Source organism: Nannospalax galili, unplaced genomic scaffold (assembly GCF_000622305.1).
Source record: "Nannospalax galili isolate Female #2095 unplaced genomic scaffold, S.galili_v1.0 scaffold784, whole genome shotgun sequence".
NCBI lineage: Eukaryota > Metazoa > Chordata > Mammalia > Rodentia > Spalacidae > Nannospalax > Nannospalax galili.
The window spans coordinates 1,473,073-1,486,913 of NW_008352133.1; the positions used below are offsets into that span (position 1 = coordinate 1,473,073).

Consider the following 13,841-nt stretch of genomic DNA (forward strand, 5'->3'; position numbering starts at 1 on the left):
GGACAGTTGTTAGCTGCCATGTGGGTGCTGGGATTTGAACCTGGGTCTCCTGCAAGAACAATCAGTGTTCTTAACCACTGAGCCATCTCTCTGGCCTGGACAACTGATTTTCTATGGGGCCTATCTCGCACCCTATAGTTGCCTCTTAATTAATTTCTCACTGCTCATCTTATACAGTCAACATAATGCCATCATTATAGTGGACCAGAGTTAGCTTTTATAGTATGATCTGTATCACAGACACCAGAATTGAAATGACCAGAAGCAAAACTATGAGAATAAAATTAGAATGTTTCTCATAAATTGATATAGAGGAAAAAAGTCTGCAGCTGCATATCCAAAACAAAGGGCCATATTAATTGGTTTAAAATGGGACATAGCTGCCTAGAGGTCACCATCACACTGAATTTACGATACCCAGAGTCATTCCACAAAACTCATCTGACTGTGGGCAGGAGTCAGTAGTGTGTTGGATGAGCTATGATACGCAGCATCATCCAATTCTTCCCAAGTCTTTGTGTCTGAAGTAGACTATGGGCCATCTGGGACCACTGTAAGTCAAACTTGAAAATAGGTAACAGACCATATGTGTTCACTGTGACAACTTAGATCAGGCTTTTGGCTAATAGACGTAGAGGGTTTTTTTTATTTTTAAAATATTTTATTTATTATTTTAATTTTATGTGTATGCGTGTATTGCCTGCATGTATGTGAGTGCATGTGTATGCGTGTATTGCCTGCATGTATCTGAGTGCATGTGTATGTGTGTATTGCCTGCATGTATGTGAGTGCATGTGTATGCGTGTATTGCCTGCATATATGTGAGTGCACCCATTTCGTGCAATGCAGCGGAGGTCAGAGGAGGGCTTTGGATTTCCCTGGAACTGGAGTTAAGGACGGTCCATAGCCGCCATGTGGGTGCTGGGAATTGAACCTGGATCCTCTGCAAGAGCAGTCAGTGCTCTTAACCAGTGAGCCATCTCTCCAGCCCCTATTTTTTTATTTTAAAGTTAATGTCATAACTAAGCCATAGGCACATGCCAAACACTGTTGACCATAGAGCATGGAAGAGTCTAGTTGAGAGGTTCACACTGAAATAAAGAGCAACGGTATGGGCCCATCCTCTTTTAATGTTCCTATAGCATTCTGCGTTAATGAAGCTTACTGCCCATTAAACAAAATCACACAGGATAAATGTTCTAATATTCTGAACCAGGAAATAAAGGATAGACTTGGAGCTAGGAGTCAGTGTATTAACTGGCAAAGAATCTCAACTTCTTTTCCTCTCCCATGGTCTCCACTACCTCCACCCTTGCTGATGAAACATAAATACTGTAAATAGAAATAAGGAAACCAAGGTCAAAATGAGACTTCCCAGACCATGAAGGACAAGTTTATAATACTGTATACTTACGTGAACCATTTCCTATGGTCTTGGAAAACCCTCCGTTTTAAGAAAACTGGATTGATTTCTCATTCTGCCTTGTGTCCCAAAGGTTTTCAAACTTTCTATGCATCACAGTTACCTTGGGCACCGCTAAGAAAAAGGCACTGAATTTCCTGGAGCTAGAGTTATAAAGGTGGTTGTGAGTCATCTAATCTTAGGTGCTGGGACTGAAATCTGGACCTTTGGATGAGCAGCAAGCACTTTTAAACAACTTGAGCCATCTCTCCAGCCCAGGTTTTTTTGTTATTTGGGTTTGGGGGAGTTGCTTTTTGTTTTTGTTGTTGTTGTTCGTTTGTCTGTTTTTGTTGTTGTTGTTTTTGTTTTCTTTTGTTTTAGGCAGGGCCTTAGTTAGCCAAGGTTGGCCTCAAATTAGCTATGTGCCTGAGGCTGGCTTTGGTCTCATCCTCCCAAATGCTGGGATTACAAGAATGAACCACCACATCCAGACGTGATTCCGGGTTTTCGTTTTAATTATTTTTCAAATTTTAAATATTTGTTTTGCCTGTATGTATGCAGATGCACCTGTACGTGCAACTGCACAGAGCCATCCCTAAAACTGGAATTATGAATGGTTGCCAGCCACCATGTGGGTGCTAGAGACCAAACCTGGGTCTTGTGCAAGAGCAGCCAAACAAAAATCGATGGAGAGATGGCTCAGTTGAGAGTGCTTGCTGCTCTTCCAGGGGACCAGATTTCAGTTCCCAGTATCCAAGTTCAGGCGACTCACAGCTACCTGTAACTCTAGCTCCAGGGAATCCAGTCCTTTTTTCAGGTCTCCATAGGCACCCATACTCATGTGGCACACAAACTCACACCACATACACACAAAAATCAATCACTGAGCCATCTCTCCAGGTCTGTGATTCTGTTTTAAAAAGTTCCCTGATTTCAGATACCAACAGGCCATGGGCTGATTTTTCAAATTTTATTTATTATTTTTATTTTATGTGTATGCATGTATTTCCTGCATGTATGTAAGTCGGATTCCGTGGAACTTTTAGCTGCCATGTGGGTGCTGGGATTTGAACCCGGGTCTTCTGCAAGAAAAGTCAGTATTCTTAACTGCTGAGCCATCTCTCCAGTCCCCCATGGGCTGATTTTTGAGAAACATTCTCTTTGAAGGCTGAATTGTAGATTGATAGAATATGTGAATTGCAGAAGAGCCACAAGCCTCATTAGTGAATGCCATAAATCCCTAAAAGTGTCTAACTGGCCCTAAATTAGCAGCCTGGCTTTGCTCAAGCCTTATCAACTGGTCCCTCCCTAGACTGGAGAGACTGTTTGTGGAGCTCACCTGTCTCCTTTTGTGCTATAGATAACTGACCTGCCTGTCTGAGAAAAGGAGACCCTCAAGGACACCAGATCCTGGCATTGGACAGAGCGTTGTCCCACTCCCTGTCTTACATGCTATGAACGTTTAATTCTTGAAGCTGTGTGCAGGAGAGTTCCTATATAAGAACAGACTCTTCCCCGTTCAGAATGCAGACAATCATTCCTCGAGGAACAGCTTTTATCAACCCTTTGTGGGCTTCCTGAGTTCAGGGAGCACATTCCTTGCAGGTCTGGCTCTGGTTCTTATTTCTAAACTTTAAACTCCTTCCTTTTTCTGCTCTCCTAAATCTAACATAGATAACCACTGCTTTTAGGAACTCTTCATTCATTCTAGGTATCTTTGTTACTATTCCAAAACTGTAGTCATTGAAAAGAGAGAAATAACATCCTTTAGGAGATATAGCCAACATTCCTGAGTCAGAAGCAGACATTGACACATTACTAGGTGATGGAGGATGGGGTAAAAATTGTAGTCCAGCTTGAACTCCCCTTTCAGTTCAAGGATAATTAATTTTTCTTCCAATGTCACAAAGTATAACAGAAAATAATAGATGCTGTGAAAATTGGACTTGACAGCAGGAACAATATAGGTCCATTGATGGGGTACACTGAGCTTCCTCAGGTGAGCACTATTAGCCTTATTTGAAAGATTTCCACAGTGATCATGTTTTGGTAAATTTTAGAGAATAACTTTCATGAACTAGTGACTGAATGCTACATATATTGTGTTCATATTATAAGATGCACGGTTTAACATGGTCACCTTAAATATGATTCTCAAGAGCTCATATATGTCAGAAAACATTTTTAGCTATCTTTATTAGATTTCTGCAGTGTTTTAGACATCATGGCTCTCATTTAATCATCCTAACAGGAGCTATGACCATTTAAAAAAGATGTGGAGTACTTGCCCTAGATTATACATCTAGAAAATGGTGGCAATGGGCTGAAATTCTGATATATAGAATTCTGTAGATGCTGGCAAAATTTGCTTAGTGGGACAGAGCGTTGTCCCACTCCCTGTTTTACATGCTATGAACGTTTAATGCTTAGGCTGTCTTGGGAACATAAAAGGTGAATCTTGAACTCTTCATGGTTTTCAGGCTAAATTGCAAATCCTTTGGCTGAAGACACCATGGCCTAAACCCTTCCAACAAGTTCCACTGGGCAGCGTTTGCTCTTTCAGCAATGGACCAAAGTTGCCAGCACTTAACCGGCTCCAGTTTCGGGAAGCTTCGATCCTGAGGGCCTAGGCCTAGGAGACTCGTCTTCATTCCCACCTCGCCTCACTCGGAGGGCCAAAACCCTCAACCCCTGTCTCCAGCGCTAACTGTGTGGCCTTCATCACCTTGACCCGGCCCTCTAGGCGCCGGGGATATGGGGCTACCCGGACCCCAGGCTGCGCACTGGAAGCAGCGGTGGGTGGTACGTGACGCAAGAGGAAATACGTAACCGCGGCCCGTGGTTGGCCGTTGCAGGCGTTGGTGCCTCATTCTTAAGGTTCCCCCAACTGCCGCTGCGGAGCTGGCCGGAGCGTTAGGGACTTCTCCCGGCACAGGCGGGGCGACCTCACGCAGGGCAGCTGCGCCCTCCTGGTTTGTCGCTGAGAGTCCAGGCGCGGAAGTGCCTGGACGACCGCAGGGGCCTGATCCTGCGCCTCCTGGAAGGGAATCGGTCTAAATTAGGGAAAGAAGCTCGCCCGTAATCTACCTAGAGGTTCGCTTAGTTTGGGCCTTACCCCCACAAGCGAAGTATTCGCTCTTCTGTTTGAGGGAGAGGCTGGGACTCAGGAAGGTGAAGTCATCTGCCTCAGGGTTCGCGGGTGGAAAAGTGGCAGTTCTCGATTCAAAGCGGGTTTCTGTTAACCTCCAGAACCCTTGAGGGTTTGTCTGCATACAGGTTCCCAGAAGGAAACTTGGTTACTAATTAGATTATGGGACTACGCAAACTGAGTAAGTCTGAGCCGAGAATCTTTTTTTTTTCATCTGTTGCTCCCTGGCAAATGACATCACTCCCAGGTAAACGGAGCAACAAGTGTGCACGGGTCATAGGTCTTCCGAGATCATAACTAGTCTTGCTAAGCCTTTGAGATCTCAGTTCCAAGAAAATGGTGCTGGAGATTTCCTTCACACATCTTGGGAGAACAGAGTTGGTTTTGATTATGTCATTAGCTCTTTAGGATACATGGCAGACTCTGCATGGCCCTACCTGTTAAAGATAAGCTTTTTTTTTTTTTTTTTTAAAGATCTCATATTTAACCCAAGCCTGAGATTATAGCACTTAATTCTTAACACCTACAGAAACTTTTAAAGACTTAATTGTGGTTGTAGGTATGTGTATATTTGTATGTAGGTATCTGCACATGTGAAAGTGCAGGTGTCATGAAATGTAGAAGAAGGTGTAAGATCCCTTGGAGCTGGAGTTACCACTTCACATGGGTGCTGGGAACCAAACTCGGGTCTTCTGTAAGACCAGTAGGTGCTCTTAACCACTAAACCATCTCTCCAGCCCTCTACCTTTATTTAAAGATTTTATTTATGTGTGTGCCACGTGTGTGTTGAGGCAGTTCCAGCCCTTCACGTAGCAAAACTTGCTTTTATTTTGTATGTATGAGCATTTTGCCTGCATGCAAGTGCACTCATGTCATGCAGTGCCCATGGAGACCAGAAGAGGGCCTCACATCCTCTGGAACTGGAGTTAGACAGTTGTTGACCACCATGTGGGTGCTGGGAACTGAACCTGGGTCCTTTGCAAGAGCAGCCAGTGCTGTTAACTGCTGAGCCATCTCCCCATCCTCTAGTGAAAATTTGTTAAGCATAGATTCCAGGTCCTAGATTTATTCTTTTAAATCAGAAAGACTAGGGGATGGGGCCTGGGAGTCTGTGGGCTTATTAACAATAAAATGAGTTTTTTGTCTTTGAGCACTTGAAATGTGAAACTTTCAGAGACTCATGAAGAAGTGGCACATAGATTCAGAATGCACCTCCAGACCCTCCTGGGTTGTTTCTTGTAGCTGTGCATACTTCTGTGTGTGCTATAGGCTAAAATGGATAGGCAAAAATGTGGGGGTTTCTGATTAATGGAAGACTGGAACTTAATAAAATTTAAACTTTCAGTCAGTATTGATTGCCTGGTAACTTTGGGTAACTCACTAACCCTTTTGGTCTGTCTACATGCAGCCTCTCATCCCATACACTGCTATATCCTTCCTAAATCATATTTTTTTGAAGTGGAACATAGATATTTCCAGATTTAACTTAAAATTGTATTTTTAGTTGAAAAATCATTGTATATTTGTAGGATATATTGTGATGTTTTGACATATGCTTTCCTTATAGAATAAGTCAAACTAATAACTCTATTGGCTCACATAACATTTTTGTGATGAAAATATTTAAAATCTCTGATATGTATGAGTGTTTTGCCTACATGCATGCAAGTGCACCCATGTTGTGCATTACCCACAGAGGCCAGAAGAGGGCATTGAATCCCTTGGAACTGGAGTTAAGAATAGTTGTTAGCCACCGTATGAGTGCTGGAAGCTGATCCTCGGTCCTCCTAAAATACAGCCAATGCTCTTACTAGCCATCTCTCCAGCCCCCTAAAATCTACTAGAAACCTTGAAACATAGAGTGGTTTGATCACCATTTTATGCAGTAGATACTAAAGCTTATTCCTCTTGTCCAACTGAAACTTTGTACCTTTGATGTATATCTTCCTTTCCCCTATCCATCCCCTGTCCCTAGCCACAAGTAATCACATTCTACTCTTAGGAGTTCTGCTTTTTTAGAGTCTTAAGTGTGAGATCATGCAGTATTAGTCTTTCTGTACCTGTCTTCATGTAACCCAAACTTTGGATTCATCTGCCATGGGTGCTTTTACTTGCTTCCAGGGAAGTTTATGACAGCCAGTGATAAATGGGAATGCTCTAGGAAACTGAATCTTGGCCTTTTTTACATTGTTCATGTTAAGGATAAGGGGAATATTTGAATTTGTTCATGTTCTGCTCTTGAGACTAACAAGGATAGCATGGCTTGTGATAGAGTCTGCCTTTTAGAGTTTTTTGCAATGGGGTTTATTTTAAGAGTGCTGTGATAAGCCAGCAGTCCCAAGTGACCTAGGCTCCTTGATGGAGATGACCAAAACTAATTTTATATGGACACTCTGATTGCTGTTGAGCCATGTCTTAGCCTTAATAGGCTAAGCTCTTACAGCCTTTAATAAAGCATTTGTTTCTCTTTTAAACAGAGAACCATTCTGTGCTTGAATTGGGAATGAAATCTTCTGAAAGCTCAGAACAGAAAGCTTTTTGTTCAACATGGAGGATAAAAGACAGCGAGCCCGAGTGCAGGGAGGCTGGGCTGCTCCTGCTAAGAGCCAGGCCCCTGCTCAACCAGGCAAGAACCTGCAGGAGTATGTGTGTGTTTGGACAACTGTCATCTTTTGTTTATATCCTATATCCTTTTGGTTTATTATTAACTTCCACTTCAGTTTTTAACAGTTTTTTTTTGTTTTGTTTTGTTTTAATGTGGCTGGCATTTTGTCTGATTTTGTTGATGGTGTGCTAAGGATGGGAATTCAGTTTCTCCTATTTAGTCAATACCCTCAATCTTCCAGAGTGCATTGAGGTTGTTTGTTGACCCCACTAATTACATCTTGATGTCATAAGTCATCTTCAGGTGGTTTTTATGGGCTCTTGCTCAGTAGCTAATGAAAACAGACTTTTCCCTAGTTTCAGACTTTTCTCCTTTCAGCTAATGCTACTAGGAGCCGTCTTCCCCAGACACCTGCTCAGACCTGGAGGAACAAGGAGCAACATCTATCTGACAGAGAATTTGTGTTCAAAGAACCCCAGCAAGTAAATTGTGGTTTCTCCTTCAATAGTAACAAAGATTTGCTTATAAAAACCATATTCATATAGCATACACTCAAATAACAGCTGAATAAATTTACTAAATTACTAATGAATAACAGAACAAAAGGATTGTTATAATAATAATGAATTGTGAAATATTTCAGTTACCTTGTATGCCTGAATAGTCTTTGCATTCTTCCCCCAGCGTATGGCCATATATCCCTAAATGCCCCTTTTGGCAGGGAAAAGCCATACCCTGACTACCAGCTAGAGGCTATACTGTGACTGGATTTTGCATGAGTAATCTAAGAACAGTTCTAAAATGATACTGTCTTCAGAGCTGTTACAGAACATCTCTTTCAGAAATTTCAGTTACTATAGCAATGCCTGATTTCAAACTTTTTCTCCCATTGGGGAAAAATGTAAGAAACAGAAGGTTCACTTTTGCGGGGACAGGAGTGTTACAGTGCTGAGGATCAAGCCCAGAGCTCGTACATGCTAGGCAAGTACTGTACCCCTGAGTGCTAGTTCAGTCCTCTGTGTGTGTGTGTGTGTGTAGGCCAGAGGTTGATAGCAGATGACTCCCTCAATTGCTCCCCAACTTATGCTAAGGCACAGTCTCTCATCTGAACCTAGAGCTTGCCAAATCAGCTTGTCTAGCTAGGCATCTTGCCTTGGGGGTCACTTGTCCCAAGCTCTGGGATTATGGGTTCACTGTGACAACCACTCAGCATTGATGTCTGTATTGAGGATTTGAATTCAGTTCCTCATGCTTGCATAGCAAGCATTTTATCAGCTGAGCCATCTCCTCATCCCTCTCACCTTTTTTTTCTTATTGTTTTGAGACAGGATCTCCTGATAGCCCCAGCTAGCCTGGAACTCCCTTTGTAGACCAGGCTAGTCTTGATCTCATGGATATCCTTCTGCCTCTGCTTCCAAAGTACTGGAATTAAAGCTATATACCACCACACCTGGCTTCCCCTCACTTTTTAATAGTATGGAAGAGTTTAAAAATCAGGCTTCTTGCTATAGTAAAGATTGTATAAATAATTATCAGAAGTCCTTTTCTAATGTATTTTCTGCTTTAAAAAAAATCTTTTTTGCCTTGTTGCTGGCAATAGGGAAATTGTTTAATTCTAATTGTATTCTCTTTCTCTGTCTGCTAGCAAGTGTGAACTAGTTCTAAGCAGATCAGAGACCAGAGTCTCTGGTGGGGGAATGGGAGGTGGGGATGAAAAGGATAACTGTAAGCCTGCCTTGTTTTGACTAAAAATGAAAAGATACGGCGTCTTCCAACCCTCAGGAACCTTGTGGAATTAATCTGCCTCTTTTCTTGCAGGTGGTACGCACAGCACCGGAACCCAGAGTGATTAAGTAAGTTGCTGCTACCTGGAACCATTGCGCACACAAGACTGGAGAGCCGGGGCCTTTCCCTAGCAGTTTTTCCACTTGAAAGAGGTGGCCCAGTAACTAAATTTTTGCCTAGAACAGTCCTACCTCAGTCTTAAAATTGATCTTTTGAGAAGACTTTCTAGATTTGCTGATGGCATGAAAAATGCAGCAAGATCTCTGCACAGTAAATTTTGCCTCTGGGGTCAATATCCTGGCCCTGTTTCATGTGTAAAAGTAACCTAAGGACAGAGAGGGACTTTTCCTGAGTCACTGGAGGTTGGCTCTTTGAGAAACCTGTAAGAACGGTTTTACTAGCAATTTTTACAAAAGCTGCTGTGCCTAACATGACCTTACAGCCCGTTATTAAAGCCACACGCTTGTTCCAGAGCAATGTAAATGATACTAAAGTGCTCCTCTTGTATTGATCTGTGTCTGAAATGTTCTTCTCAAAGCTGGTGAGAGGTACTTTGACTTCTTTCTGCTACTCACTTTCCTCCTGATGTAAATCAATTGTCAGTAAAAGCTCTCTTTTTATTTTTCAAATTAGTACTTGAGGGATGTTCTTGCCCATGGGCAGTCTGTTATACTCTTTAGATAGTTCTAGATTGGTCTGTATGTCTTACAAGAATTTAAAGCTAACACAAATAATAGTCTCCTCTTTGTGATTTTGCTTCCTTGAACAAATAAGGATTTGAACTGTAATCACTTAAGCCCAGCCCAGTTCTAATGGTCTTTGACTGTTTTAATAATAGCTTTGTGGCATTGCCTCTGTTGGCCATAAAGAGAATAAAAGCCGTGGAACCTATTACAAATGGGCCGTTCAGGCTGGGGGGGTGAGGGGGGGCGGCAATTGGGAATTTGCAAGTCAATAGAAAAATAACAGAAGCTACTCCTGTTGGGTTTGACAATGCTGTTTATAAAGTTAACTCTACTAGGTTTTGTTTCAGTGCCCAGAAATGTACTCCGTATTTAAAGTGAACCACTTTGCAGGTACAGGCTAAAATATATCACACTGAAATGTTCAATTCAAACTCTGGGAAACTGTATAAATGACTCCTATAGAAATGTGGTAGTTACTGAATGTATGATAGCTGTGCATACACTTTTGGCTTCCAGAGGCTCAGCTCAAAGATCATGAACCACTGACTCCCATGAGAGAGTGTAATATGAAAACTCTCTGTGTATATTTTCTGTTAACTAGTCTTAATAGATGGCCTGTCTGCTTTTCTGATCATGGACCTTTGATCCTGCATAGCTGCAAGTTTTGTGCCTTTCCATATTTTACTAAATTAAGTGTAGATTAAAGGTCAGGAAAGGTTTAGAAGTGATGTTAAGTGAGATTTTTGTAGGGAAAGTTAGCATTTTTCACTGGGCTAAAGCTGGAGGTGGGTTGGATAGGGGGTGCTGACTGGCAGGGAAGCATTCCATCATGCAGAAAAGCATGGGCTAGAAACGTGTAGTGCCATATTGAGAGAATTTCAAGCAGTTGATGCTGAAGATGGTAAGTCTATGGGAGTAGGCAGAAGAGGGGGCTAGATCAAAGGACCGAGAATGCAGTTGTGGGAGCCACCGAAGGATTTTACTCAGGGAGGACCTCATTAGACATGTATCTTGGAAGCAACAGCAGCTCAGAGCCTTGAGATGTGCTTGCCACCTGGAATGCATTGCCTTTCCTAACTCTCCAAAGGGGAGCACCTCTTTCTTTCTATTTGACACTTCTTTGGTGATAGATTCTTGGGTCCTATCAGCCTAAAGTATGGATGGAACCTGAGGGGTAGAATCAGAGTTTACACCACCCCACTTTTGTCTTCATGGCCGGATCCTATCAGGGTTCTGTCCCCAGTACCGTGAATGGTGCACCTATTTTGCCCCTTATCTCAGTGGTAGAATAAAGTGGAGTTTAATGCCTTCTTCATAGTGTTCTCAGTAGTTGAATGATCTTAGTGAGCCAGGACTGTCCCTGGGAGGCGGATTGCTTTGTCTCATGCTAACAAGTGTTTTTTCATCTGTTTTTAGCAGGGAAGGTGTTTTTGAAATCAGCCTGGCACCCACAGGTATATCTAGGTAAGTGAATCCTCATCTGAAAGTAGCTAATTATCATCAAGTTAATCTCTTTTGAAATTGTCTTCTCCTTTATTTGAAATAGTAATTCTTACCTCTAAATTCTTTTTATAAATTTATTTTTATTTATTAATTTTTTGCATAAGTGTTATGCCTGCATGTATATAAGTGCACCTGTGTCATTCAGTGTCCGAAGAGGACAGAGGAGGGTGTCAGATCCCCTAGAACTGGAGTTAACAGACGTGATTAGCCACCATGTGGATGCTGGGACGCAAACATGGGTCTTCTGCAAGAGCGGTCAGTGATCTTAATCACTGAGCCATCTCTCCAGCCCCAACCCCTAAATTCTTGAGAAATAAGAATTGGGTGATACTTCCTTTCTACAAAATATTTCTAGCTTCAAAACATTTTCACAGCCTCTGTCAGATACAGGAACTTTTACTGCCCCAGTTTCCCATGAGGAAGTGAGGCCCAGAGAAGCAGAATCCTTTCTCTAGTGCCATGCAGTAACTTAGTATTAGAGTTGACTGTAGCCTGGGCTTCTATGTTATGAGTGCTGTAATTACTATTGTACTTCATGAACTACTTATATATTAATTATGTGTATCATATTACTACATTAAAGTGGATTTTAGTAAAGTTAAACATTAGCCACTATTTTGGAAATGCCATCTTATTGCATAAGTATTAATTACCATTATTTAATAATATATTTAAAACAAATATATCAGAACTTACACATCAAAATTTCTTAAAAGGAGCTTCTGTCAGACACGGAGGGTTCTGTGTAGTCAACTGGAACTGCTGTGGTTTTAACAACTTTTGGGAGCCTCCCCTTTAAAGGAGAGTTAACAATCTTGCGACACTAGTTGTGTTGTGTTGGTTGTAGAGTCAGGTGAGCGCTGGATCTTCCAAATAATTAAGTGCACCTTCAGAGAGATTTGCTCTCACCAAGATGTTCAACAGCGTATTCTGTTGACTTCCGGAACATTTCTTAGGAAAAAGAACCAAAACAATTTTTCAGTTGAATAAGAATTTATTTCCATTGGAATAAGAATGTATTTAATGAGATCAGCCCTGTTTGGATGTTTTTTTTTGATAGTCATAATCATCTATCTTCCTTTAGAATTGGCATAGTTTTAAAAACAACCTCTTGGGACTAGAGAGATAACTCAGTGGTTAAGAGCCCTGGCTGCTCTTCCAGAGGACTGGGGTTTGGTTCCCAACACCCACATGGTGGCTAACAACCGTCTGTAACTCCAGTTCCAGGAGATCCAATGCCCTTTTCTGGCCTCCATGGGCATTGCATGCATGGGTACACAAGCATGAGTACACATAAAAAACAATTTTTTTTTAAACTACCTCTTGGTAATGTAACATAGTCCGGTGCATTTTAGTAGTCACTTTGTTTGCTCTTCACAGTGACCTTATGAAATGGATGTCGCTTTGGGTTACTCTTGGAGACCAAGGTTCAGGATAGTAGCCTGCCCACAATTTCATAGCTAAGCAGTGCTAGTCATTTCTGCTCTCTGTCTTCTTGATAGGGTTCAAGTTCTTGAGTAATATTTGAGCCACAAATCCACAAAAAGCCCCCATGCCCCCTTGTTCTTCCTGACCCCTCTAGTCTTAACATGAAAGGAGTGTATCTCCCACGTAGATCATCATAACCTGGGTGACATTAGGCTTTGCTTGCTTTGGGAGGTGGTGAGGTGATTTTATCTTTCCATTAGGGCAGTGGTTTAAGTGAACGGATTCTGCCAGTGGTTAGTCTCACTCATCTTTCCTGTGCACTTTAGCTGATAATGGTTCTTTCTGCATTGAAGGGTGTGTTTATATCCTGGCTTCATTGATCTGAAAGAAGCGGACTGGATATTGGAGCAGCTCTGTCGGGATATTCCCTGGAAACAGAGGATGGGCATCAGAGAGAGTAAGTAGGCCCCTGAGGCTGCAGCTGTTGCTGCCTGGTCCCCAGTTGAGATGTTTACTGACTCCTCTGTATCTGTTTAACACAGCCACTCTCAAACAGATCAAACCCAAGAGCCTGAGGAAGGTACAGTTAGCAACCCAAGGGATGGGGAGGAATATTATAGGCAGAAGCAATAGCCAGCAAAGACCCAGAGGTCAGGGAGAGCGTGACAGGAGAGAGGTAAGAGTTCAAGGAGCTGGAGGTAGCCGGGTTAGCTGGCCTGTGCTAGACATACCTAGCTCCCTTTTGCTTTATTAACTGCCACCTCTATTAGTTCAAGTGGTGCTAGCCGCCTTCTTTCTTTGTAGGAGCTTCCACAGCTTTCTTTTTTCCAGTGCTATTTGACACACACCCTTTGGAAGTCCTTACTGACTTATATTCTCACTCTACTTGGATGAGAACCAGCCAGTCTCCTTTGGCGTCAGTTTCTACTCTCCTGAGCTTGTAAGGGTGCAGCAAAATTGATCACCTCACTGTGACCACACCTTTGTGTTTCTGCCCACTTGCCAACAACACCTGTAATACCACAAGTGGCCACTGGGCCGCGTCTGTGCTCCACAGTTTCTTTCCTAGGACATTGAGTGAAGAGGTGAAGTGTGTGCTGGCTTCCTTTTTTTGTTATTCAGGCGTGAAAACAGGAGTCAGTATTTTCAGGCGCCTTTCCCAACCCCAGGAGTTTCCACAGCACGGCTTTTGGTTGCATACTTTGCTCTTTGCTTACTCTGTCAGAGTAGTTGTTAATTTTAAACAAATTACAGTGAAGTCACTAATTCTATGTTTTATCTTGA

The 13,841-nt window shown here is 42.3% G+C and overlaps 1 protein-coding gene across 12 annotated transcripts in view; it reads left to right on the plus strand.

The window, feature by feature from the left end:
- Positions 1-4,249: 4,249 nt before the first annotated feature.
- Positions 4,250-13,841, plus strand: part of Alkbh3 (alkB homolog 3, alpha-ketoglutaratedependent dioxygenase) — a 52,102-nt gene continuing 42,510 nt past the window's right edge. The window contains exons 1-6 of one of the 12 annotated variants that reach the window (XM_029554009.1): positions 4,250-4,573; positions 7,028-7,192; positions 7,534-7,637; positions 8,974-9,008; positions 11,043-11,090; positions 12,911-13,014. In XM_029554009.1, coding sequence (XP_029409869.1) covers positions 7,054-7,192; positions 7,534-7,637; positions 8,974-9,008; positions 11,043-11,090; positions 12,911-13,014 — 430 coding nt within the window. In that variant the 5' untranslated portion in view covers positions 4,250-4,573; positions 7,028-7,053. The other 11 variants (XM_008848934.3, XM_029554010.1, XM_017802163.2 and 8 more) reach the window with 11 other exon arrangements.